General features: G+C 34.2%; 5 protein-coding genes across 6 annotated transcripts; 2 read left to right on the top strand and 3 right to left on the bottom strand.

The window, feature by feature from the left end:
* Nucleotides 1-607: 607 nt before the first annotated feature.
* Nucleotides 608-3,235, bottom strand: LOC120273424. Its single transcript, XM_039280052.1, has 9 exons — nucleotides 3,133-3,235; nucleotides 2,997-3,058; nucleotides 2,820-2,910; nucleotides 2,358-2,444; nucleotides 1,880-1,933; nucleotides 1,504-1,688; nucleotides 1,243-1,325; nucleotides 1,039-1,139; nucleotides 608-927 (listed from the first exon to the last, which is right to left on the bottom strand). The coding sequence occupies exons 1-9, from the start codon at nucleotides 3,190-3,192 to the stop codon at nucleotides 715-717; spliced, it is 936 nt and encodes a 311-aa protein (XP_039135986.1). The 5' UTR covers nucleotides 3,193-3,235; the 3' UTR covers nucleotides 608-714.
* Nucleotides 3,236-4,079: 844 nt separating this feature from the next.
* LOC120274107 (geranylgeranyl transferase type-1 subunit beta) lies at nucleotides 4,080-7,265 on the top strand. Its single transcript, XM_039280866.1, has 10 exons — nucleotides 4,080-4,323; nucleotides 4,397-4,531; nucleotides 4,618-4,757; nucleotides 5,219-5,274; nucleotides 5,375-5,451; nucleotides 5,571-5,616; nucleotides 5,906-6,030; nucleotides 6,459-6,526; nucleotides 6,611-6,698; nucleotides 6,796-7,265. The coding sequence occupies exons 1-10, from the start codon at nucleotides 4,165-4,167 to the stop codon at nucleotides 6,940-6,942; spliced, it is 1,041 nt and encodes a 346-aa protein (XP_039136800.1). The 5' UTR covers nucleotides 4,080-4,164; the 3' UTR covers nucleotides 6,943-7,265.
* A 19-nt stretch (nucleotides 7,266-7,284) lies between these two features.
* LOC120274108 lies at nucleotides 7,285-8,722 on the bottom strand. Of its 2 annotated transcripts, none has more exons than XM_039280867.1 (3): nucleotides 8,600-8,722; nucleotides 7,607-7,793; nucleotides 7,285-7,543 (listed from the first exon to the last, which is right to left on the bottom strand). In XM_039280867.1, the coding sequence occupies exons 2-3, from the start codon at nucleotides 7,775-7,777 to the stop codon at nucleotides 7,469-7,471; spliced, it is 246 nt and encodes an 81-aa protein (XP_039136801.1). In that variant the 5' UTR covers nucleotides 7,778-7,793; nucleotides 8,600-8,722; the 3' UTR covers nucleotides 7,285-7,468. The 2 variants fall into 2 exon arrangements, with proteins under 2 accessions (XP_039136801.1, XP_039136802.1); XM_039280868.1 differs by lacking the exon at nucleotides 8,600-8,722 and adding an exon at nucleotides 7,893-8,018 and having other exon boundaries at nucleotides 7,405-7,543.
* A 367-nt stretch (nucleotides 8,723-9,089) lies between these two features.
* On the bottom strand, nucleotides 9,090-11,563 carry LOC120272962 (beta-glucuronosyltransferase GlcAT14C-like). The gene is made up of 4 exons (XM_039279596.1): nucleotides 10,883-11,563; nucleotides 10,525-10,600; nucleotides 10,314-10,429; nucleotides 9,090-9,945 (listed from the first exon to the last, which is right to left on the bottom strand). The coding sequence occupies exons 1-4, from the start codon at nucleotides 11,370-11,372 to the stop codon at nucleotides 9,431-9,433; spliced, it is 1,197 nt and encodes a 398-aa protein (XP_039135530.1). The 5' UTR covers nucleotides 11,373-11,563; the 3' UTR covers nucleotides 9,090-9,430.
* Nucleotides 11,564-15,041: 3,478 nt separating this feature from the next.
* On the top strand, nucleotides 15,042-17,943 carry LOC120273067 (vacuolar protein sorting-associated protein 2 homolog 1-like). Its single transcript, XM_039279708.1, has 5 exons — nucleotides 15,042-15,211; nucleotides 15,333-15,463; nucleotides 16,314-16,418; nucleotides 17,340-17,600; nucleotides 17,692-17,943. The coding sequence occupies exons 1-5, from the start codon at nucleotides 15,175-15,177 to the stop codon at nucleotides 17,824-17,826; spliced, it is 669 nt and encodes a 222-aa protein (XP_039135642.1). The 5' UTR covers nucleotides 15,042-15,174; the 3' UTR covers nucleotides 17,827-17,943.
* Nucleotides 17,944-19,937: the final 1,994 nt, after the last annotated feature.

Raw genomic sequence — 19,937 nt, 5'->3', positions numbered from 1 at the left:
TAGATGCATCTCAACAAGAAAACACAACGAGAAAAAAAAAATGGTGACAGGGATCTGAAGAGGATCACCAGAGACGGCATTGATGGAGATCAAGGGTTTCAAATTTCATCGGAAATGCGAGATTGAGACGAAGAACGAGAAAGAGGAACAGAGTGATGGCGCTGGTATTCCACCGTCAAGGGTTTTAAATGCCGATCTGAAAAAGTTGCGCGGGAAAGGATTTTTTCCATTTAGACCCTAAAAAGTAAGTTAATTACTCATTTACTTATTGAGTAATAAAAAATGTACATATATACCCCTACAAATGTTATAAGAAAAAGTGAATAACTAAAAGAGACTTTGCTATTTTTCTATTATGCCCCTACAAATGTGTATAATTGAAGAAAAATCTTTTAAAAACACATATTGTGGTTTAAAAAAAAAAAACTAAGTTTTTAGAAAAATATAGGTTTCCTTTTTCTAGATATATAGGCAAAAATAATTTTTATGTGATATGTATATAAACATCCACTTTTTATAGGGGTACATATGCAAGATTGCCCTTTAAAAGTTGTAAACTGAAAATTATGTGTTTATTTACCATACATCTAACCTTTGATAGCAAACATGTTGAATAAATGTTAAAATGGATTACTTCCAGGGACCATCTGACAATTTTCTTTTAAAAAAAAAGATTAAAAAAAAAAGGTTCTTTGGAAATACAAAGGGCAAGAACTATCCAAGTCCACTGTAGCTCTTGACACTCTCAAGAGCTTCCTCTTCTAATTCAACTAACAATCTGCAGAAAGATTCAATGTCAGAGGCTTCTTCCTTGAATGTAAACCTGAACTCCTTCCAATTGTATTGCTGATTCTGGTTAGAGTCTACTTCAGGGACTTTAGCCAAAATATCGAAACCTTTCCGATCAATGGAGAGCATCAATGCATCCTTCAGACAGCATCAAGAATTCCATCAGTTCTTTAATCATCAAACTTCGGGTTGGTTATAAAGCAACCGATCAGTTTTACATGAATTATTTGTATCATGTGGTGTACTTACCCGTGCACTTGCATTATGGTATTCCAAACAGAAGAGCATCAAAGCTCTGCGTCTTGCTTGACTTTGATTGATCCCGTCGATCAGCTTCTCAGTAAACAGTGCTAGGCAGAAGAAAGCATAGAAAGTTTCAAGAAGGCAATAAAAATTTGCAGGGATGTCAAAGTAAAAGATGCAAATCAACAATATGATAAATGCAATTCTTACATATTTCGTCTGCTTTAGGTGCAGTAATTTCTTCATTGTCCAAATCGTGAGCACACCCACTGCCATCAATGTAAGTGCAGGAACTGCAAGAAAGATTTGGAACATTAAGTTTGCCGTAATTAAGGTCTAACAATACAAATCTAATGGTATGTCTAATACTATCTTGTTGACAAAAATAAAAGGAAAATAAAATCATCAAGCATGCCAAGTATCATGAACAACATTAGCTACAAAGATGCATTGATAGAGAAACTTGCTTACTTTATGTCAAACTTATACACAGTATATTTGTCACTCTCACCCAAGATCTCCAGGAAGTTTTCACATCTTGATCCGCAACTCGCGCCAGCGGAACTTAAAAGAGCAGAAACTGTATAACTAGCTTGGTTTGCTAAGTTATATTCCATCAAAATTGATTCTCTTAAACTTTCTGCAACACGATGGACCTGTACTCAAACACCAAATGTTTTGGCTATTTGACAAAAAGTTCGAACAATGGCAAGAATAAATGCACAGCAATCAAATTTTAATTGATTGGCAAAACTGTTCAAGATAATATATGTATAAAGATATATTTGCCCAGATGAAATTGCATACAACCACAAGAAGATGCCTTAGATGGTGAATAGAATATTACCTTCTCTTCTTTTAGAGCTATGAGATCACCAGTCAAAGCTACACGAGCTGAAAACTGCAAAAACAAGTTCAGAACTCAGCTTTCTAACCCAAGAATCTACATAAAGCTTTCACTGGTATATCTGACTCAACAAAAGAGGAAAAAGAGTGGCATGAACTCAAGATCATCCTTCCACCGCATCATGATATCCCACAGTCTTTACAGCCACCAACTGTAGGATGGAGACGGAGATTCTATTACTAAACATCATTTCACCAATTACCACCTAATTGGTAGATCCATGCTGCTAAAAGGGCATACCATATCAACCTTGAATTAGTTTAAATATCAAGTTCACTTTTGTCATCCAAAAACTTCCTTCTGAACTACATTCAATCTGGGTGAATAACAAATTTATCTTTCCTAGATTATTTGCTATGGTCTATTGACATATCAATCAAAACACAAAGTGAAACAGTAAAACCAGTATTGCACCAACCTTTCTAATAGATCTCAGTAAGCTCATCAATGGACCTGGGACATTGCAACTTATAGCCAAGGAAGCACGCTCATCGATGATTGCATTCTGGAAACAAAAATCAAAACATATAAGCTATCAAGGAAATTGTTCAGATCAGTGCATGCATGTTAGATCCTAAATCCACCCAAAAGTCTAGTTTTTGTAGTCAGAAATTAACAAATCGAACAACAGAACTAGAAGATGAACTCAGAGCATCCAACTTGTTCAAGAGAACACTTATCCAAAATCTGTACTTAGATTGAGGCCAAACAGGGAAAGAAAGAAACTTTACTAACAGGATTACTTTCATTTTCTCATCTAACTTATTCTCTTCATTCAACCAAACAAAAGAAGCAAACTTTCCTCTTATTTCTCCCTCAGAACACACAAATCCAGAGTATTCAAGGCTATAAAACCAAAACTCTTGAAGAACATGCTCACCGTGTTGTGCAACTCCCCCTCGGGAATCCAGATATAAGGCCTTCCCCTCCTGAGCATATAATGAACCTTCGAAGTATAAATGTCCTCCTTGCTACACCAAACCGGTTCAAACGAAACCCATCGCACATCATTCAATCAAAATCCAAACAAAACACTATAAAAATTCACAAATTTTACCTGCCCTTGGAGTCGGCTTTGATGGTGTTGAGATGGGCTTGCCAATTCGAAGCCAAGATGTTCTGCAATACAAGAATACGAATCACAGCAAAGACAACAAGGAAATCCAATCAATGATCAAGAAATCGAGACTAACCTTGCATCTCTCCGCGACGGAGAGCGCCACTGCTTTGCTACTCCCCTTCAGCTGCTTCATCTCGGCAATGCACGCCAAGTGCTCGGAGAAATGCCTCACTGGCTTTTTTATAAACAAACCCTTTTTGCAGCAAAACCCAAAATAGAAACAATATTACTTGAATGTTTTTATTTCATGATATAAACCCTTTACTTTACTAATATTTAGAAAAAAGTAAACTTTAAATCCCGCAATTCAAGCTGAAACATTATTATCCACTAAAGTTATAATTTTATCAATTCAATTATTGAATCACTTAATCATCAATATTTTTTTTATTTTAAAGAGAATTTGGTTTTGTGATAAAATTTAAAAAACTATATATATATATATATTATTTGTCCAATTGCATGTCAATAATTCAACAAATTATTCACATTATCAAAAAATTGAAAGTGAAAAAACTTTAATTAATAATAATAATTAAAATTCATAACAAGCATGTATTTTTTTATAATTTTAAATCACTCCCATCTATTTCTATTATTTGTAAAATTAATCACAGATTTTTTTTTTATGATCTTCTATAACTCCCAAAAACAAATAGATTAGAACCGAAGATTTCAATATATAGAAGCCTCAAGTTTCTTCTTAAGTCCCAGATTGATTCTAAAAAAATAACAACAAATCTAAACACCAATTAAAAAGTGTATTAAATATTTTTTTCCATCCCGAGGACTTATAACCTGCTTTGTCTTTTAGCTTCTTTTCTTTTATACTTTTTCAATTATTTTTAACAAAAAGTTATAGTTAATCCATTTAATTAAAAAATGGCATATAATTATATCTAATAGTCACATTTTTCAGGGGCATATCAGGAAAAAAACAAACCCCTTACATTTTTAGGAAAAGATCCTGTGAATTATAAGATTTAAAAAAATAATAATTTTACCTTTAAATTCGAATAAAAAATAATCAAAGAGTGCCTTTTGCTCGTCTCGCTCTTCGGAGAGAGAGGGGCGAGAAACGCACGACGATCTCATCGCCGGAGAGATGGATCGGAGCTCGGAGTTCGATAAGATGCGGCACGTCGCATCCCTGGAGCTGATGATGGAATGGATGCCATCGCCATACGAGTCGCAGGAGATAAACAGGCTCACTCTTGCCCACTTCGCCATCTCCGGTCTCGCCATCCTTGGCGCCATAGATCAGGTACTCTGTCGCCTTTGTTCTTGAGAATTTCGATCAATTTGTGCATTTCGTGAGGTTTGTTCATTGATTTTAGATCGACAAGGACCGCGTCATCAATTGGGTTTTGTCATTGCGAGCACTGCCCAAAGACAAAGCCGAGCTTGAGAAGGGAGAGTTTTATGGATTTCATGGCTCTAGAAGCTCTCAATTCGATCGGCATGACGGCAAGGTATCATTTTGATACTTCCAGTACTAGAAAGCACTCGTTTTTGCTTGTAATTTTGTGAGAATATTGAGTTAATTTCATAGTAACAGGATTTAGTCCCCAATGGTAGTCATCTGGCGAGTACTTACTGTGCCCTGGCTATACTCAGAATTATTGGGTATGATTTGTCAAGCATGGACTCCGAATCTATCATAATTTCAATGAGACACCTTCAGCAGCCTGATGGGAGGTGCTCTTACTATACCTGAAACTCTTTCTTTGCCAATTAGTCAAAAGTTTTCATTAATGGAATGCTGCATTTTCCTTGTCAAAGAGTTCATTGTTTTGGTACCATGGTGTGTGTTTTCATCCATACATGTTGCTGTTTTGTCTGATCCTGCAGACTTGTTTGCTTTGTGATAAGTTTATACTTATGTGGCAATGATGATCACTACTAAATTCAGTAATTTATTAACAATTAAGAAAACCAAATTCTTAAAAAAGAAAAAAGAAGGAAAGACGTTCTTTTGTGGGGTAGGATTCATGTAAATCCAACAAATGTGTCAGTGTCACAGTACCGAAAATTATATGTATTTGGAGTGTGTGCCTAACAATGTGGGTTGTGGCAATTAATAGTTGTTTCCTTTCTTGAATCAAACTAATGTATAATTGCTATCACATGAGATAATAATTCTCTCTATTTGATGACAGTTTTACTCCCATTCATCTTGGAGCAGAAACAGATCTTCGGTTTGTTTATTGCGCAGGTAAGAAATACTCTTCTAGGTCATTATCTTGGATCAATCTTCATAATGATGAACAATCATCTTAGTAAACATTTTTACATTTTTTTTTTAATTCCTTCAGCTGCCATATGTTACATGTTCAATAATTGGACTGGAATGGACAGAGAAAAGGCCAAGGAGTACATACTCAGGTGCCAGGTGTGTGGTTGTTAGCTTCTTCCTAATCTTATTCCTTTTGGCAAGTTCATTTTTTTAAAATAAGTCATTCTACATTAAACTGCCACAAATTACTTAATTATTTTAGGTATTTCTTGCAGTCATATGATGGAGGCTTTGGTTTGGTACCAGGTTCAGAATCTCATGGTAAGTACTTAGATTTTGTGTTTATTAAGTTCACTTTATCTTCTATTTAAACCATAAAAATAGCACAGCTAATGTACATATTGTCTCCCTTGGCCTCAGTTTTTCATATATTTAATTAGAGTACCTGTACATATTATTTGGTTATGTTCATCAGCTTCTCTAATCAGACTTCCCCACCAAAGGGCACTTGTCTACATCCTGTTCTTATTTCATTTATTTTCCCTTTTGTTTGTGAATATTTCTTTAACTTTCCCACTTGGACATAAAAAATTTATTTTTAGTGCTACAGGTGGTGGGACTTATTGTGCTGTTGCAGCTCTCCGACTAATGGGTTTTATCGAAGCTGATATTTTGTCAAAATCAACACTAGGGACAACTATCAATGTACCTTTGCTATTGGAGTGGTGCATTCAGGTATTATTCAGTTTGAGCTTCAATCATTGCTCGGAACATGATTTGTATGAATAAGATGATGGTGGACATGTCAAACAAAGATCAATTTGGAAATTAGAATTCATGTCAAAGGAACAATGTCGAAACCCAGTTTTAGGCTTTTAGTGCTGAAACATCATTAGGCTGGTATGTACTATGGACATATTCAGATGCTCATCAGTTATCTATATTTGTCCAGTACACACAGCTTTCCTTGAAACTGTATCACTTTCAAGTTGCTTGTGACCTTTTGAGAAGATGAGGGAATGCCAATTTTCTATACTTAAATGGTTTCCATAAGTATTTTGTTTTTTATTAGTAAAATGAGAACATTTTCTAAGTTAATTTCATTGTTCTACTTTGAAAAGGTCGCCCTAATTTGTTTTTCTTAACTTGTTTCCTTGTTGCAGCGGCAAGGAGTTAATGGTGGATTTCAAGGAAGAGCCAACAAGGCCAGTGATACATGTTATGCATTTTGGTAAAAACTAAACCTAAACATAGCCATTGAGCCAGACCACTTATACTAGCATCACCGATAACAATCTTCCTGTGATCCATACAGGGTTGGTGGAGTCTTAAAAATTCTAGGGGCCTACCATTTTTTGGACAAGAATGCATTGCGAAGATTCTTGCTTTCTTGCCAGTCTCAGGTTTTACCATTTTTCTTTCTTTGATCGACTCTTTTATAATAGAGTAATCGGTCCGGGCATAAGGCCTATTGTTTTACTTTTATTCTTTTATTTCCAGTATGGCGGGTTTCAAAAATTCCCAGAAGATGCAACGCCTGACCTTTATCATTCTTACTATGGCCTCGCCGCATTGAGCTTGCTAGAGGAGCCTGGACTCGTGCCACTTTGTGTCGAACTAGGCATTCCTTCTCCAGAAATCGTCTGAATATGACCATCTTATGTTTTTACTGATTTTTCTCTTCTTATTCAAGAACCAGCACACCTGATTCATCGTATTTTGTATCTCATTACTTATGATTGACATCTTGATAAGGTATATTTGTAACAACAGGTACTATAAATTCATTAGATCCAGACTCAGTTTCACCAACAAAGCATGTGTTATTGCAACATTGCAAGCTCTGATTTATGTGCTTTATTCATCTTTCTTGTTTATTTTCCATAGCAATAGCATGATCAAGAGCTTACTATAGCAACAATGATCAACATCCAAAGCAATAAGCATTTGCTGCAAAACTAACTGGAAAACATGACGATAAAAAGCAACAACAAATACAAGAATGCAGCATTATTCTAACTCTTTCAACATCGTCTATTTTGATCGGAATATCACATCATTTGGTTACACCTGAAAATGCCACTCTTTTTTATAACCTTGACATATTACTTCAAAAAGTTGTCAACAGCAAAATCAAAAATCAACAGCAGGCTAAATGAAAACATTCGGTAACCTAAAAAAACTTGTCTCTCCCAAGCCGCTGCAAATGATAATTGATTGTCCTTGCAGGATTTTTCGGCTTTCCTCTCTACAAGAAACACGAGAATTAGTTAACAATTCAAGGTGTTACTAAAATAAAGTCGAAACTTACCTGAGATTCCACACACGCAAGTAAGAGATCCTTTTGTCGAACACACTTATCATCGTTGTTCTTGTTTAGAGATAAACAGCCAAGGAAGCTCACCATTTCCTTCATACAAGGCTTTCCAACAGCACCGAATTTCTTCGGGTTGATGTACAAACCACCGGCCTTTCGACCCATACTTCAAACTTTCAACCTACAAAACAAGTGACAAACAATTAACCACCGATCAATCTCACATGAACAATTTAACGAACCGAAAGAATCGAATGATGAGCGTCAACAATACTACTACCTATCGTCTCTTCGGTTCAACAAAGTTTTCTTTTGGTGTAATGTTTAGCTTCGAAGAAGAAAAGAAAGCCGCAATATTAACCATCATTTGCTTATCTATATTGTTTTCTTTATTCAACAAAACACAAAGAAAATAATTTTCCTTCTTGATTTCTTCTCCATTTTTTTGTTTTTCATCCATCTCCCTCAATCCAAACATATTCTTTGTTTTGTGATCTAGTGAGAAAATTCCAAAAATTCAAAAAATCAAGCTATTTGTTCATCCATACATAGAACACAAAAAAAGGGAAATTTTCACATCATACATTGATCAAAATATTGCAGATCTTCCAAACAATGAACTTCAATAGCAAAGCACAATATAACATTAAAAATGGAAATATAGAACATTCTCTTCAATCAATTAAGACTCACAAAACAAAAATTAAACATTCAAAAAAACATGAAAAATTCTAACAAACTAAAAGTCCAATGTCAGAAACCCTAAATAATCAAGACTCTGGAACATAGATTTCTATTTTCATTCTTCATTTTGTTTTGGCTGCAACGAAATGGAGCATCATAAATATCACAAGAATAAGATTAAAAAAAAATAAATTATTGTTTGTTTGTCAAGAATCCATACAAAACGATAAATCCAAACTCTAGCCTAAAAAGGAAAATGCCCTAGATCCAAAGAAATTTTGGAAAAGAGACATGTTTCCTCACCGAAAAAGATCGAACTCCTTTCGATCTTAAGCTTGAGCTCTTCTTCAACTTCTTCGAAAGATCGATCTTTTCTCTGGAAAAAATGAGGCGGCGATGGAGAGTTTCTTGAAACCGGGAATATGAGAGAAGATGTTTTTACATTTGACACCCTCGAAAAGTTTAAATTCTTTGTTATCACTCCATTATTCCTCAAAAGCCCTCGGCAGTAATTTATTTACAGAAACATCCCTGGTAGGACAAGAAAAAGAGTGGAGCTATTTCTATTTGATTAATATTAAGAAGAAAAAAAAACAATGACAAACACAATTCAATAAAATCATAAATGGAAATAAACAAGAAATAAAGGCCGTAAAAATATTTACAGGAATGATTCAAGCTGAAAATTTACTGGTAGATTGACTGGGCAATTTAAAGTCACATGCAACAATAAATTATGGAAAATGAAAATCAAACAGTAAAAATCCTTAAGAAGAAAGCAAAAAACACAATATTCGCGAGTAATTCACTTTGTTCAATTCAATATAAATGGATTTTCCGATTTTCATTGCAACCCCGATTACAAAGATGAACTCAGAAGTTGTCGAAGTTACAATGTCTCTTTAACAATCTACAATGGAGATTGCTGCAGTTTCTATACAATTTTCACATCCCTCCTAAAAAAACAGCAGGTTTGTGACTTTCAGATTCTAATGCCTCTGACAGTAAAAGAACCAAAGAAAAAAAAAAGGGCTATCCATGAAATTAACATTGCTCTATAAACTGCCGGGAAGCATCTTTGCTGTTGGCGGCCAGTTAAGCATTCACCACAATATTGATGTTGCTACCTGTGAACTATTTACACTGGCCGGACTTGAAGTTTTTAGGATCAAGGAGCTTTAATAGCAACCTCTCTAGTCTTTTGGAGCTCGTACTTGGTCTAATAACATTCGGCTTCTCATGAACTGAACATAAATCCATGGCAGAATCAGAATTCCCGACACACCACCCACCAGGAGTAAATCGGCTCCCTGATCTTTTCAATAGCTCAAGGTCAATTATGTCTAGGACTTGCTCATCCTTGATGAAATTGTAGGCAAAAGGAGCACCACTTTCAACCATTTGATCAAAATTTGCGGAAGTCAAGTTAATTGGAGCAGGGCGAGGAGGATCATCCCACATCACAAACCGTAAATCATGGTTAACTGTTGTATTCTGGAAGTCCCTGGAATTGCAGATTACTGTATGAAAATAACCTTCCGATGAAGATATGAAGTTTGTGTAGTACATGAGCAACGTCCGTGGGAGATTGTCCCAACCCCAGATGCAAAATTCAAGAAATGACCGGGATAGCACCACAAAGGAAGAACCTGCATTTCATCAATATGACTTCATACTGAATAACAAAGTATTACATTAGTATAATTGTGCAATATTTAGCTCAATCCTCCATTGAGAACCAAAATAAAAAATCAATCTTGACGAAACATGCATGGGATAACAAATTTCCAATGAATTATGCTACTAGCATGAAGTAGAGTACAGAAGAAAAAAAAAGGACCAAGTGCATGTGGTTCTGTCAAGATACAATATTAAAGAACAGCTCAAAAGAAAACTGCCTATTGCAAGTTGTGACATGAATAAGAAAATATCAAAAAGAAAGTGATCCTTTTTAAGGCATAATCTTTTCCTACCCTTTAAAAATGAACCTTCAAACAGAAAAGATTCAAAGCTATACCTGCAAATAATTTGAAGGAAGAAGGCAAGGACCTTTTCTCTTTAGCCAAAAATACATCTTTTCTATTTGAACCATACAATCCCGGATCTACTATGATAGGCCTTGCTCTTTGATATCTGTAAGAAAGAAAAACAATGAACAATCTTTTAATATCCATTGGCATAAAGGAGGATCTCACAAACATAACCAAAAACTGCCTAAGATCAATTACTCTTTCAAGCCAATATCACTTGTATGCTCAATGAAGTTCAGATCCCTCGGCAAATATGAGAAAATATGAAGAAGATCTGCAAGATTTCGTGTGACAAAGAGGAAAGTTAGATACCGAAAAGAAGCATGCTAAGACCAAGTACTATTGATTCTATATTGAAGTAAGTATGAACACATTGCCAAGAAGCAGATTTGTTCTTCAATCAAAGTTACTCAAATATTAACTATAAAGCTTAAGGTTTTGTGCAAAGGTAGGCAATGATAATTGCTTCACTTTCCAGCATTCATTCATCTCAACAAAATGAAAAAAAAAAAGGCATCTTTCTGGAAAACAATGCATTGAGAGGCAAGAAATTCACCATCTTGGGGCATGAGAGGATAATCTCCAGCGCTGAGATTGATGAACCAGCTCCAATCCTTGCATTCCCTCAATAAAATCGCAACAGCATGAAGAGTAGAAGCGATCATAGTCGGCCCCTTGCGCGTCACCTCATCAGCATCTCCAGCAACCCAAACATTCCCAAACTTCTCAAACACCGCATCGGAAGCAACAAACTTCGCCAGATCCACCCGCTCATCCACCGCCGCGGCAGCGTCCAGACTCAACAAGTAGTAGTTCCACGGATGGTACACGGCTCTAAGGAGCCTCGCGAGGCGAACGCCGTCGCCACTGGATCCGTAGATCAGGTAAGCGAGTCTGGGGACCGTCGGGGGTTGCCGGAGGGGCTCGGAGGAGGAGGAGGTGGAGATCAGGGGAAGCAGGATGAGGGGGAGAAGGAGAGGAAGAGAGAGGAGGAAGAGGAGGAGGATGGGAAGACAATGGCGATCCGAACGGTGGGGTTTTCTCATCGGAAAGGGATTAGGGTTAGGGTTAGGGTTAGGGTTTTAGATTGAGGGCATCGTACGGCGGGATCGGACGGTGGAGACTGGTTTGAATTCCGGTCGGAAGAGTAGTAAGAGTTTCCAGCTCATCAGTTTGGTCTGTCTGTTTTGGTTTGAAGAGGAGCTGAAATTTTTATTTTTTTTTATTTATTATATAATGGAAATAAAAAATTAAAAAAAAAATCATGCTTAAAAATTTGATAAATTTTAATTTAAATAAATATTAAAAATGAAAAATATTATATTGATTTAGTATGTTATATTGCAAAAATATATATATATATATTATACTGTACTTATCGTATTTGTCAAAAATATATATACATAAATATATATATATATATATATATATTTAATATGTTATATTTATATGTTAACAAATTGTTGGAAGTGCACTCTTTGTTGTTGATTAATAATAATATTTTGTATTTAATTATATAAATTTTTTGGTCATGGAAAGAAGGAAAATATATATGGATGAATTAAACAATAATTGTTAAAACTTGGTTATTATTAATATTAAGTAGATCTTTACCCTAAATATTAATTTTAATATAATTTTTTCCCTTTTACAATTATGGTCAAGGTTGAGAAGATAGCGAAATAAATAAGGATTGTGTATTTTATATAAAAATTAATATTATTAAAAAATTGTATATTTTTTAAATGGTGTGATTTTATTTTATTTAAAAATCAAAATAAATATAGAAATGTGGAATGTTTTATTAAAGAGGACATCATACTCATACATTGTGTATGTTGAGATGTAAGGTCATGTTTTGTTTGAGATTTAAGTTATCTTTAAAAACTAAAAAACATTTCTTATTAAATAAAGACATGCTGACAGTATGAGAAATGGGTTGTTGGGATTCTTGGGAAAGTTGTGTTTATTTTTTAACCTCCCCAAAATTATATATTTAATATTCAATTGTTTGAAGTTTCATATTAATATTTATATTTATAAAGATAATGATAAATATCTTATCTAATTTATTCTGTGTTAAAGAACCAATGACAGTAAAAATCTTCATTTCCAAACAAACATTAAAAACACAACAAAAAAGGAGATGACCACCAAGGTAAAGGTACAATAAATAAATGTACATATTTAAAGTAAGATAAAAACATAATGAATTTCTGTTTGATTTTTATTTTTTATTTTTTAAATAAAATAGATAAACCACTAATTTATTAAAAAAAAATAATGCAGGGAAGTACAAAGTATAATAGTAGCAACGATAAAAAAAAATAAATAAAAAACTGAAAACCTCACCAGAGATGAGGAGAACAGAGAGCAAAAAAAACATAAAAAACACACAAAAAAAAAAGAAAAATTTGGAGCCGGTGAAGTCAACTATTTGGAGACACAGACATGTCCAAAAACGGATGTAACGGATTACTCCTGGCTTTTGATTTTTCCAATTTCACAAAAGGAAAAAAACATTTAAAATTTTCATACCAAACAAAACTTCATTTGCTTTTAAATCTAAATCTACATAATCCTCTACATTTGTGCATAGTGGGTGTGATGGTGATATAACAAATTACTAAGAGAATAAAGATTAATATATATATATATATATATATACAGAGTGATAGAGAATCAGCTTCCTATCAAAATTTTATAGAGATTCACATGTCAGCTATTAAATTTAAATTCAATCTGTAATAATAATGAAATCATCAACAAAATAATTGAAAATAATTAAGATGATGAAATCAAAAGATCATCTGAAACAGTCTAAAAAAATCCAAAGAAAGCCTAAAAGCACAAAAAAAAAAAATCAATCCAGACAAAGGCTAATCCGGAAAAAAATTAAGAAGTGGCATAAGTAGGAGCATGTACACTAGTTTAGCATGGTTTAAAAGGTAAAAATATCTTCTCATCATCAATCACTGTAAAGCTAATTAATTAATTAATATATATTAAGAATATGGGTTCTAGAACGAGACAAAACGTGAAGAAATGATCGTTTAGAGTTCACGCTTCTGTTCATCTTTTTTTTACTTCTTCTGAATAAGCATGCCCGTGCATAATATCGTGGAAATAAGCACGCCCATGTAGAATACCGTGCTTCGCAACACATCTATCAGAATTCACATCTTTTTTCGGTCATATATATATCATATATCATTTATCCAGCTTAACAATAAGTTCAACGATAACCATTGACAGTGCTACATAAATAAAAATAATAAAAAGTGAGATAAATAGTATTATAATTTTTGCTCCATTTTTTCCATGTTTTTTTCTCTCTCTTATTTTCCATTAGTTGGTACAATGTATGGCTATATATATATATATATATATATCAAAGAGATAACAGAGGAGGTTATAAATTACTATATATTTTTCTTGATAGTGTTAAAGTAGGTGCTAGGTGTACCGTGTACGGTAATATAAATTTATTGTTATAATATATAAAAATATATTTGGAAGAATTGACCTCTCACCCAGTGGTGTCAAACGGGCCGTGCTTGGCCCAGCACGAGTTGCGTGCTTGCTAAGCATGCGTGCTCGAGATGTGCCCGGGCATGACGCCAAACCCTGAGTCGTCTTGGGCTAGGGATTTGCTGACCCTCAGTCGGCATGGCTCATGGCCCGCTTCAGCCGACATGGCTCAGACGCCTAAAATCGCAAGTTTTTTCCATTTCTTTTTTAATTTTTTGATATATTTTTTGTTTTTTTAGTCAATAAGGCTTCTAATTCTATATTTTTGAATTTTAGGATATTTTTTTAATATTTTTTTTAGCAAATTTAAGGTATTTTTTATATTTTTGGGTTTAAAAAAAATATAAATATAATATAACCGGGGCGGACCACATGCTGGGCCGACCTTGGTGGTTGACGGGCTGTGCAGGCCCGAGCACGCATAGTACGTGGGCTGTATAGGCCCGGACCTGCTCGTTTGACACCACTACTCTCACCTATATATTCCAAGTGTTTTAAAATGTCCTTTTTCCATTGGGACGATTTGATTCACTTTTCATAAAATTCCAAGTTTTTTTTTTTTTATTTTATGTTTTAATACACAGTGTACTTGACTTATTTTATTTTATCTTATTTCATAATGTAGAATTGTAGATAAGTCACCCAACTCATACACTCTATAGACATATTAAATTCTCAACCATTCCATATTGCTTTATTATTCAGCTATTATGCAAGTGAAATATTTCAATGTTTGTGCATTGATTGTTTTTTCACATTTAAAACTATCACTAATAATATTATTGATTTAAATGAAAATACTACAAAGATTTATCATACTTTTACTTTTTCATACTTTTAAAAAATGATTATTTTGCTAAATAAATTAATTATATTGAAAACGAACAAATAAAAACATTGTGTTTTTAATTTTAAAACAACTTTTATTCAAAAACGATATCAAATAACTAAAATTTATTTAAAATTATATGTGTATCATAATGGGAATTTTAGTAATTTTGTATATTTAAAAACTAAAAAAAAAAAAATTGCCCAGCAAGGCATAACTTGTGGGCCGTCCAAACTCGGCACATCACGGCCCACGAACGGAACGGCAAGACTGACACTTCGATCCAAAGCCCATAAACAAAATTTGAAAAATCAAAGGGATATATATATATAAATTAAAAAAACAAAAACCAGTTGATGCTTGGAAGCACGAAGCGCGTTCATTGATCCCATTCAGCGAAGCGAAAGCTTGAAGACCATCCTTCGATCGAGAACCTCAAAGATCAACGCGGAAACGATCTCTCAATCTCTCAATCTCGAAAAATCACGATGAGTTTTCTCTTCGGCAATCGGAAAACTCCCGCAGGTAGTGGGTTTTTTTCGCTTTTTTATGATCTTTGATGAACGCTAGAACCCTAGATTTGTGAGTATTTGTTCGGATTCAGATGAATTTGATGGTTTTTTTTTAAAAAAAATTTTGGTTTTAGAGTTGTTGCGGGAGAATAAGCGGATGCTGGATCGATCTATAAGGGATATTGAGAGGGAGAGGCAGGGGTTGCAGACCCAGGAGAAGAAGCTCATCGTTGAGATCAAGAAAACAGCGAAGCAGGGCCAGATGGTAATCGATCTTTTCTTTGATTTAGGTTTAAACGTATGTTGATATTAGATCTCGCAGGCGTTGTTCTGTTGGGAAATCTTCATGGTTTAGTGGTGCAAATTGATGTTTTTAATATTTTTTTATCACTGGTTTTTAATCTTATTTATGATTTATCTCTGGCTTTGAAATCTGTAGTTCTTTATAATGCATCAAAGTAGTCATGTCTTTTGTATGTAGAAAGTCTCTAATTGTATTGAATAATGTTTGGATGATGATGAGCTTGTGAAATTTAATTCATCCAATTATTTCAGCAGTCATATACAAAGATGGTATGTTAGGTCATGTAGAAGATGAGAACTTTTTAACTATAAATCGGGCATTGCTTGTCGAAAAGCTGGAGTAATGCTTTGAGCTGAGAGCAGTGCAATAACTTAGGATTGGAACTGGAGTAGTCTTTTTTTTCTTTTTAACACACTTGTCTGGTTATTTATCCTGCAATTTATCACCTTCGTATTTGTCACAAGTACTTCTGATCATGTTCTTTTTCAGCATCCTGGTGAAAACTGTATATTACATGATGAAACATGCCTGTTTTCCATTTGCACATGTAAAAATTTGGACATCTGCAGCATATGTTTGTGTAGTGCCTTGGGTAGTGTTCATCTCACTCTGTGTCAGATTCTGGGCAGAGAGCTGAATGTTATCTTTTTCCGCCTATCATGGTTCTGGTTCTTTTAACTCCCTGATTATCAGCTTGTGCCATTGTACAAAACGTCCATTGATATAGTTTGTATGGGGAAAAATAGTTGAATTTTTCAACTAATGTTATCCATATTTAATCTTGTTCTTTATGGTGTGTGTTCATTGACAGGGAGCTGTTAAGGTGATGGCAAAAGATCTTATCCGAACAAGGCATCAAATTACAAAATTTTATGCACTCAAGTCACAACTCCAAGGTGTATCTCTTAGAATTCAGGTAAGATTTTAACTTTATTGCCATTTGGAATGACTACAAAAGTCCCATTGCCTTGAGTTTGTTCTAATGAAAATTGTGTTGCAGGTTCTCTAACTACTTCTGAGTTATTGATTAAAATTTGCATTTTAATTATTCTTAGAAGTCATCATGCTATTTTCTGTTGCAAGTCAAAATACTTTATGTGTACTTGTATGAGATCATTGTAAATTATGTACATTTTAGAATAGTGATGCTATTTGTAGCAGGCTTTATGAAACAAAAAGCAAGATGCTGGAATCCATTGCCAATGCAAAAATTACTTAGATAGCCAATGTTCATAAGGTCTCCCCAACGATTGCAGTGAGATAATAGCAGGGAACAATGATATAAATGACATCGTGTTGCCTCATAAATTAGATTTTGCTCTACTCTAGTAACCTTAGTAATGCTTAAATGAAGTGCCATACTTCACTCTCAGTTCATCTCTGGATAAGGAAGTCTCTCACACCTAGAAGTACAAACTGCTGGCTAAGTCATCATAAGGCCACAGGCCAAGCCCATAGAAACATAAAATTTCTTTGCTTTCTATCATCATCAAGATGTAGATTTTTCAAACTTCTTTTTTTCTAAGCAAGGACTTCTAGACTTGGTTTAACACTAATGAGTTAATGGCCAGATTGCTGTGTATAGTTGTTGTAAGACATTCAAAACTCTACCATGTTCTCTGAAACCAAAAAGGAAAATTGGCAATGCCTTTTAGAATACCAATTATTGAAAATTCTTTTATTGGAATTTATTTTGGAGTTCCTTGGACCATAGCATGTGAGTTAGCTGCTGGATGTTTAGTTCCATTTGACTGGAAAGAAATTTGAACATATTATTTCTGTTTATCATTTGGCAAATTGTGCCTTTTAACTAAGGAACGGAATGTACTTCTTGCAGACACTGAAATCAACACAAGCAATGGGTGAGGCCATGAAGGGTGTTACAAAGGCCATGGGACAGATGAACCGACAAATGAACCTGCCTGCACTACAGAAGATAATGCAGGAGTTTGAGCGGCAAAATGAGAAAATGGAATTGGTCAGTGAGGTGATGTCTGATGCCATTGATGATGCCATGGAGGGAGATGAGGAAGAAGAAGAAACCGAAGAACTTGTCAACCAGGTCCTTGACGAGATTGGAATTGACATCAATTCAGAGGTACGTCTCAGATCTCACACTGATTATTACCTCTTTTTGCTTAGTATAGTCTGAGATAAATGGCAACATCCTATGTTCATTATTTGCGCAGCTTGTCAAGGCTCCATCATCTGCAGTTGCAGCACCTGTTGGTGCCAAGGTTGCCCAAGCAGAGACAGCTGGGCAGCAAGATGGTGCCATTGATGATGATCTTCAAGCAAGGTTAAACAATCTAAGAAAAATGTGAGTTGCCATCTTTAAAATATCACATATTACACCATATACACTTTACTTATATATTATTTAATCTGATGTACATTTATACTTAAGTTTGCAATAAAAGACATCATCTTCAGACCCTTGCCATGTTTGCGCTACTTGTGATTACATATTAATATATAGAACTCTATTGGGATTTGGGAATGGAATCCTTTATGTATCAAAACCTAAATTACAGAGCATAGCCTCTGATTGGCACAATGGGCAGTTAGAAACTTAGAATGAGAATGAAACCACATACTGATGCATGGAGCATGGAAGCAATGCATGCACTCTGGCATCACTCCACAGCTTCTCCATCTTTGAATTCACATAAGCACACTGCACTACTGTTCTCTCCTCCGAACATCTCCGAACATCGCCTCTCCCTTCCCATAAACCCTGGCCGGAGGTACTAACCCGTCTGTGGAGGTGGATGCCTCCAAGCTGCCGGTAGGATCTTGTTCGTGCTATAAACTCAACTGCTGGGGATTGAACCAGGTGATCATGATGCAGTGGTAGACAGTGATTGCCATGATCACGGACATGACTGCGAGATCGGTGATGATGACCAGTGATATGAACTCTTCCCTTGTTTTCTCCATGGATTGAGAATCAAATGAATGGTTGTGTTCAAAGCTTGGACTTGCATGGTTTGGTTTGAATAGCTTGAAGGTAAGCTCAATGCACTCATTTATTGAATAACAGAGTCTTTTTTTACTTTTTAACCTTTGGATTTTGCCATATTATCCAACCAGTCATTTTTTTAATCATTTGAAACCTTTAAAAATGGTGATGCTTTTAGTGTTTTTGGGATGTTTGATTGGAGAGTGATAGCATATAAAATCAAGTGATTTGCCAACCTGACGCTTAACATCTGAGAAGATGATCTTAATGGCATCAATTTTTTGAAAAATATTTGTTTTGAAATTCAAGCATGTCTCTGTTAGAACAGACTGGCTGATGATGACTTACTGTGTGTTACTACTTGTTTCTTATTTTTACATAATTAATTATTGAAATAATTAATTTAACACTTTATATTTTGTTTAAAATTTATGCAAGGAATGGAAGACTTTTTTGTTCCAGTGGGAAAGGACCTTATTTGGTCCCCTTCTTTTATTTACTTAAATTGTAAATTATTATTTTATTTGGACATATTAAATGAAATTTGTAAATATATATATAATAATTAGATTATTTTGAAAGAAAGATTTTTATAAATATTTTAAGAACATGTTTTAACGAAAGTCATATAACCAATGAACATTATATCATTGATAGAAACTAGAATAACTAATCCTCTTTTGGGTGATTAATTAGGGGCTAATTATTTTAATTGAACCTCATCTCTTTTGATTTTTCACAAACCAAAACTTTAATTTTAATTTTCTTTTAGGTAAGAAATCACATCTCATGCAAGAATGGCATCAAGTTTGTGGTCAATATTGTTTGTTTGTTCTTTGACAAATATATATATATATATATAGTTTGTTTTGCTAGTTTTGAAATTTAAGATTTATATATATATATTTTTAAAAAAATATATTAATTGGCACATGTTAATGACCTTGACCAGTGTAAATCAAGTGCTAGAAACTAACAGCCAACTTTGTCTAAGCTTTCACATTGTTGGCAGAGGCTTTGCTTGTGAGTTGTAGTAAGGTTTTTATCATATTACCATATTGTAGAACGTTATCTATGGACCTCTACGTCCACATGTTTAAAAATATGAGAGAAAGAAATAAAAAATTGGGTGTAAAATCACCAGGGAAGAAAAAAGATTAGACGGCTATTAAATATTGATCTAACAGCAACCGAGACATTTGTAAATTGAAAATTTAGTAATGTTCCATCTTTAAAATCTACTGCCGTCCCAGAAAAATGAATGTCTTACTATATTAATGTTAAATCACATTATGATTGTATAAAATAATTAATTATAAATTTTCATAAAGCTTATAAAACAGCTTCTAAATAAGGAAAAATCATTTAGATTTTAAAATCAAATAGGAGATTATCTATAAGGGAGGTGAATCTCATTAAATTTGGAAGATTTGCTTAAAATTTTCATTTTTAGACAAAAAAAAAATAAAAAAT

The sequence above is a fragment of the Dioscorea cayenensis genome, chromosome 12 (assembly GCF_009730915.1).
Source record: "Dioscorea cayenensis subsp. rotundata cultivar TDr96_F1 chromosome 12, TDr96_F1_v2_PseudoChromosome.rev07_lg8_w22 25.fasta, whole genome shotgun sequence".
NCBI classification, from domain to species: domain Eukaryota; kingdom Viridiplantae; phylum Streptophyta; class Magnoliopsida; order Dioscoreales; family Dioscoreaceae; genus Dioscorea; species Dioscorea cayenensis.
Note: the sequence above shows the minus strand (reverse complement) of the source record. Positions and strands in the feature narration are given on the sequence as shown.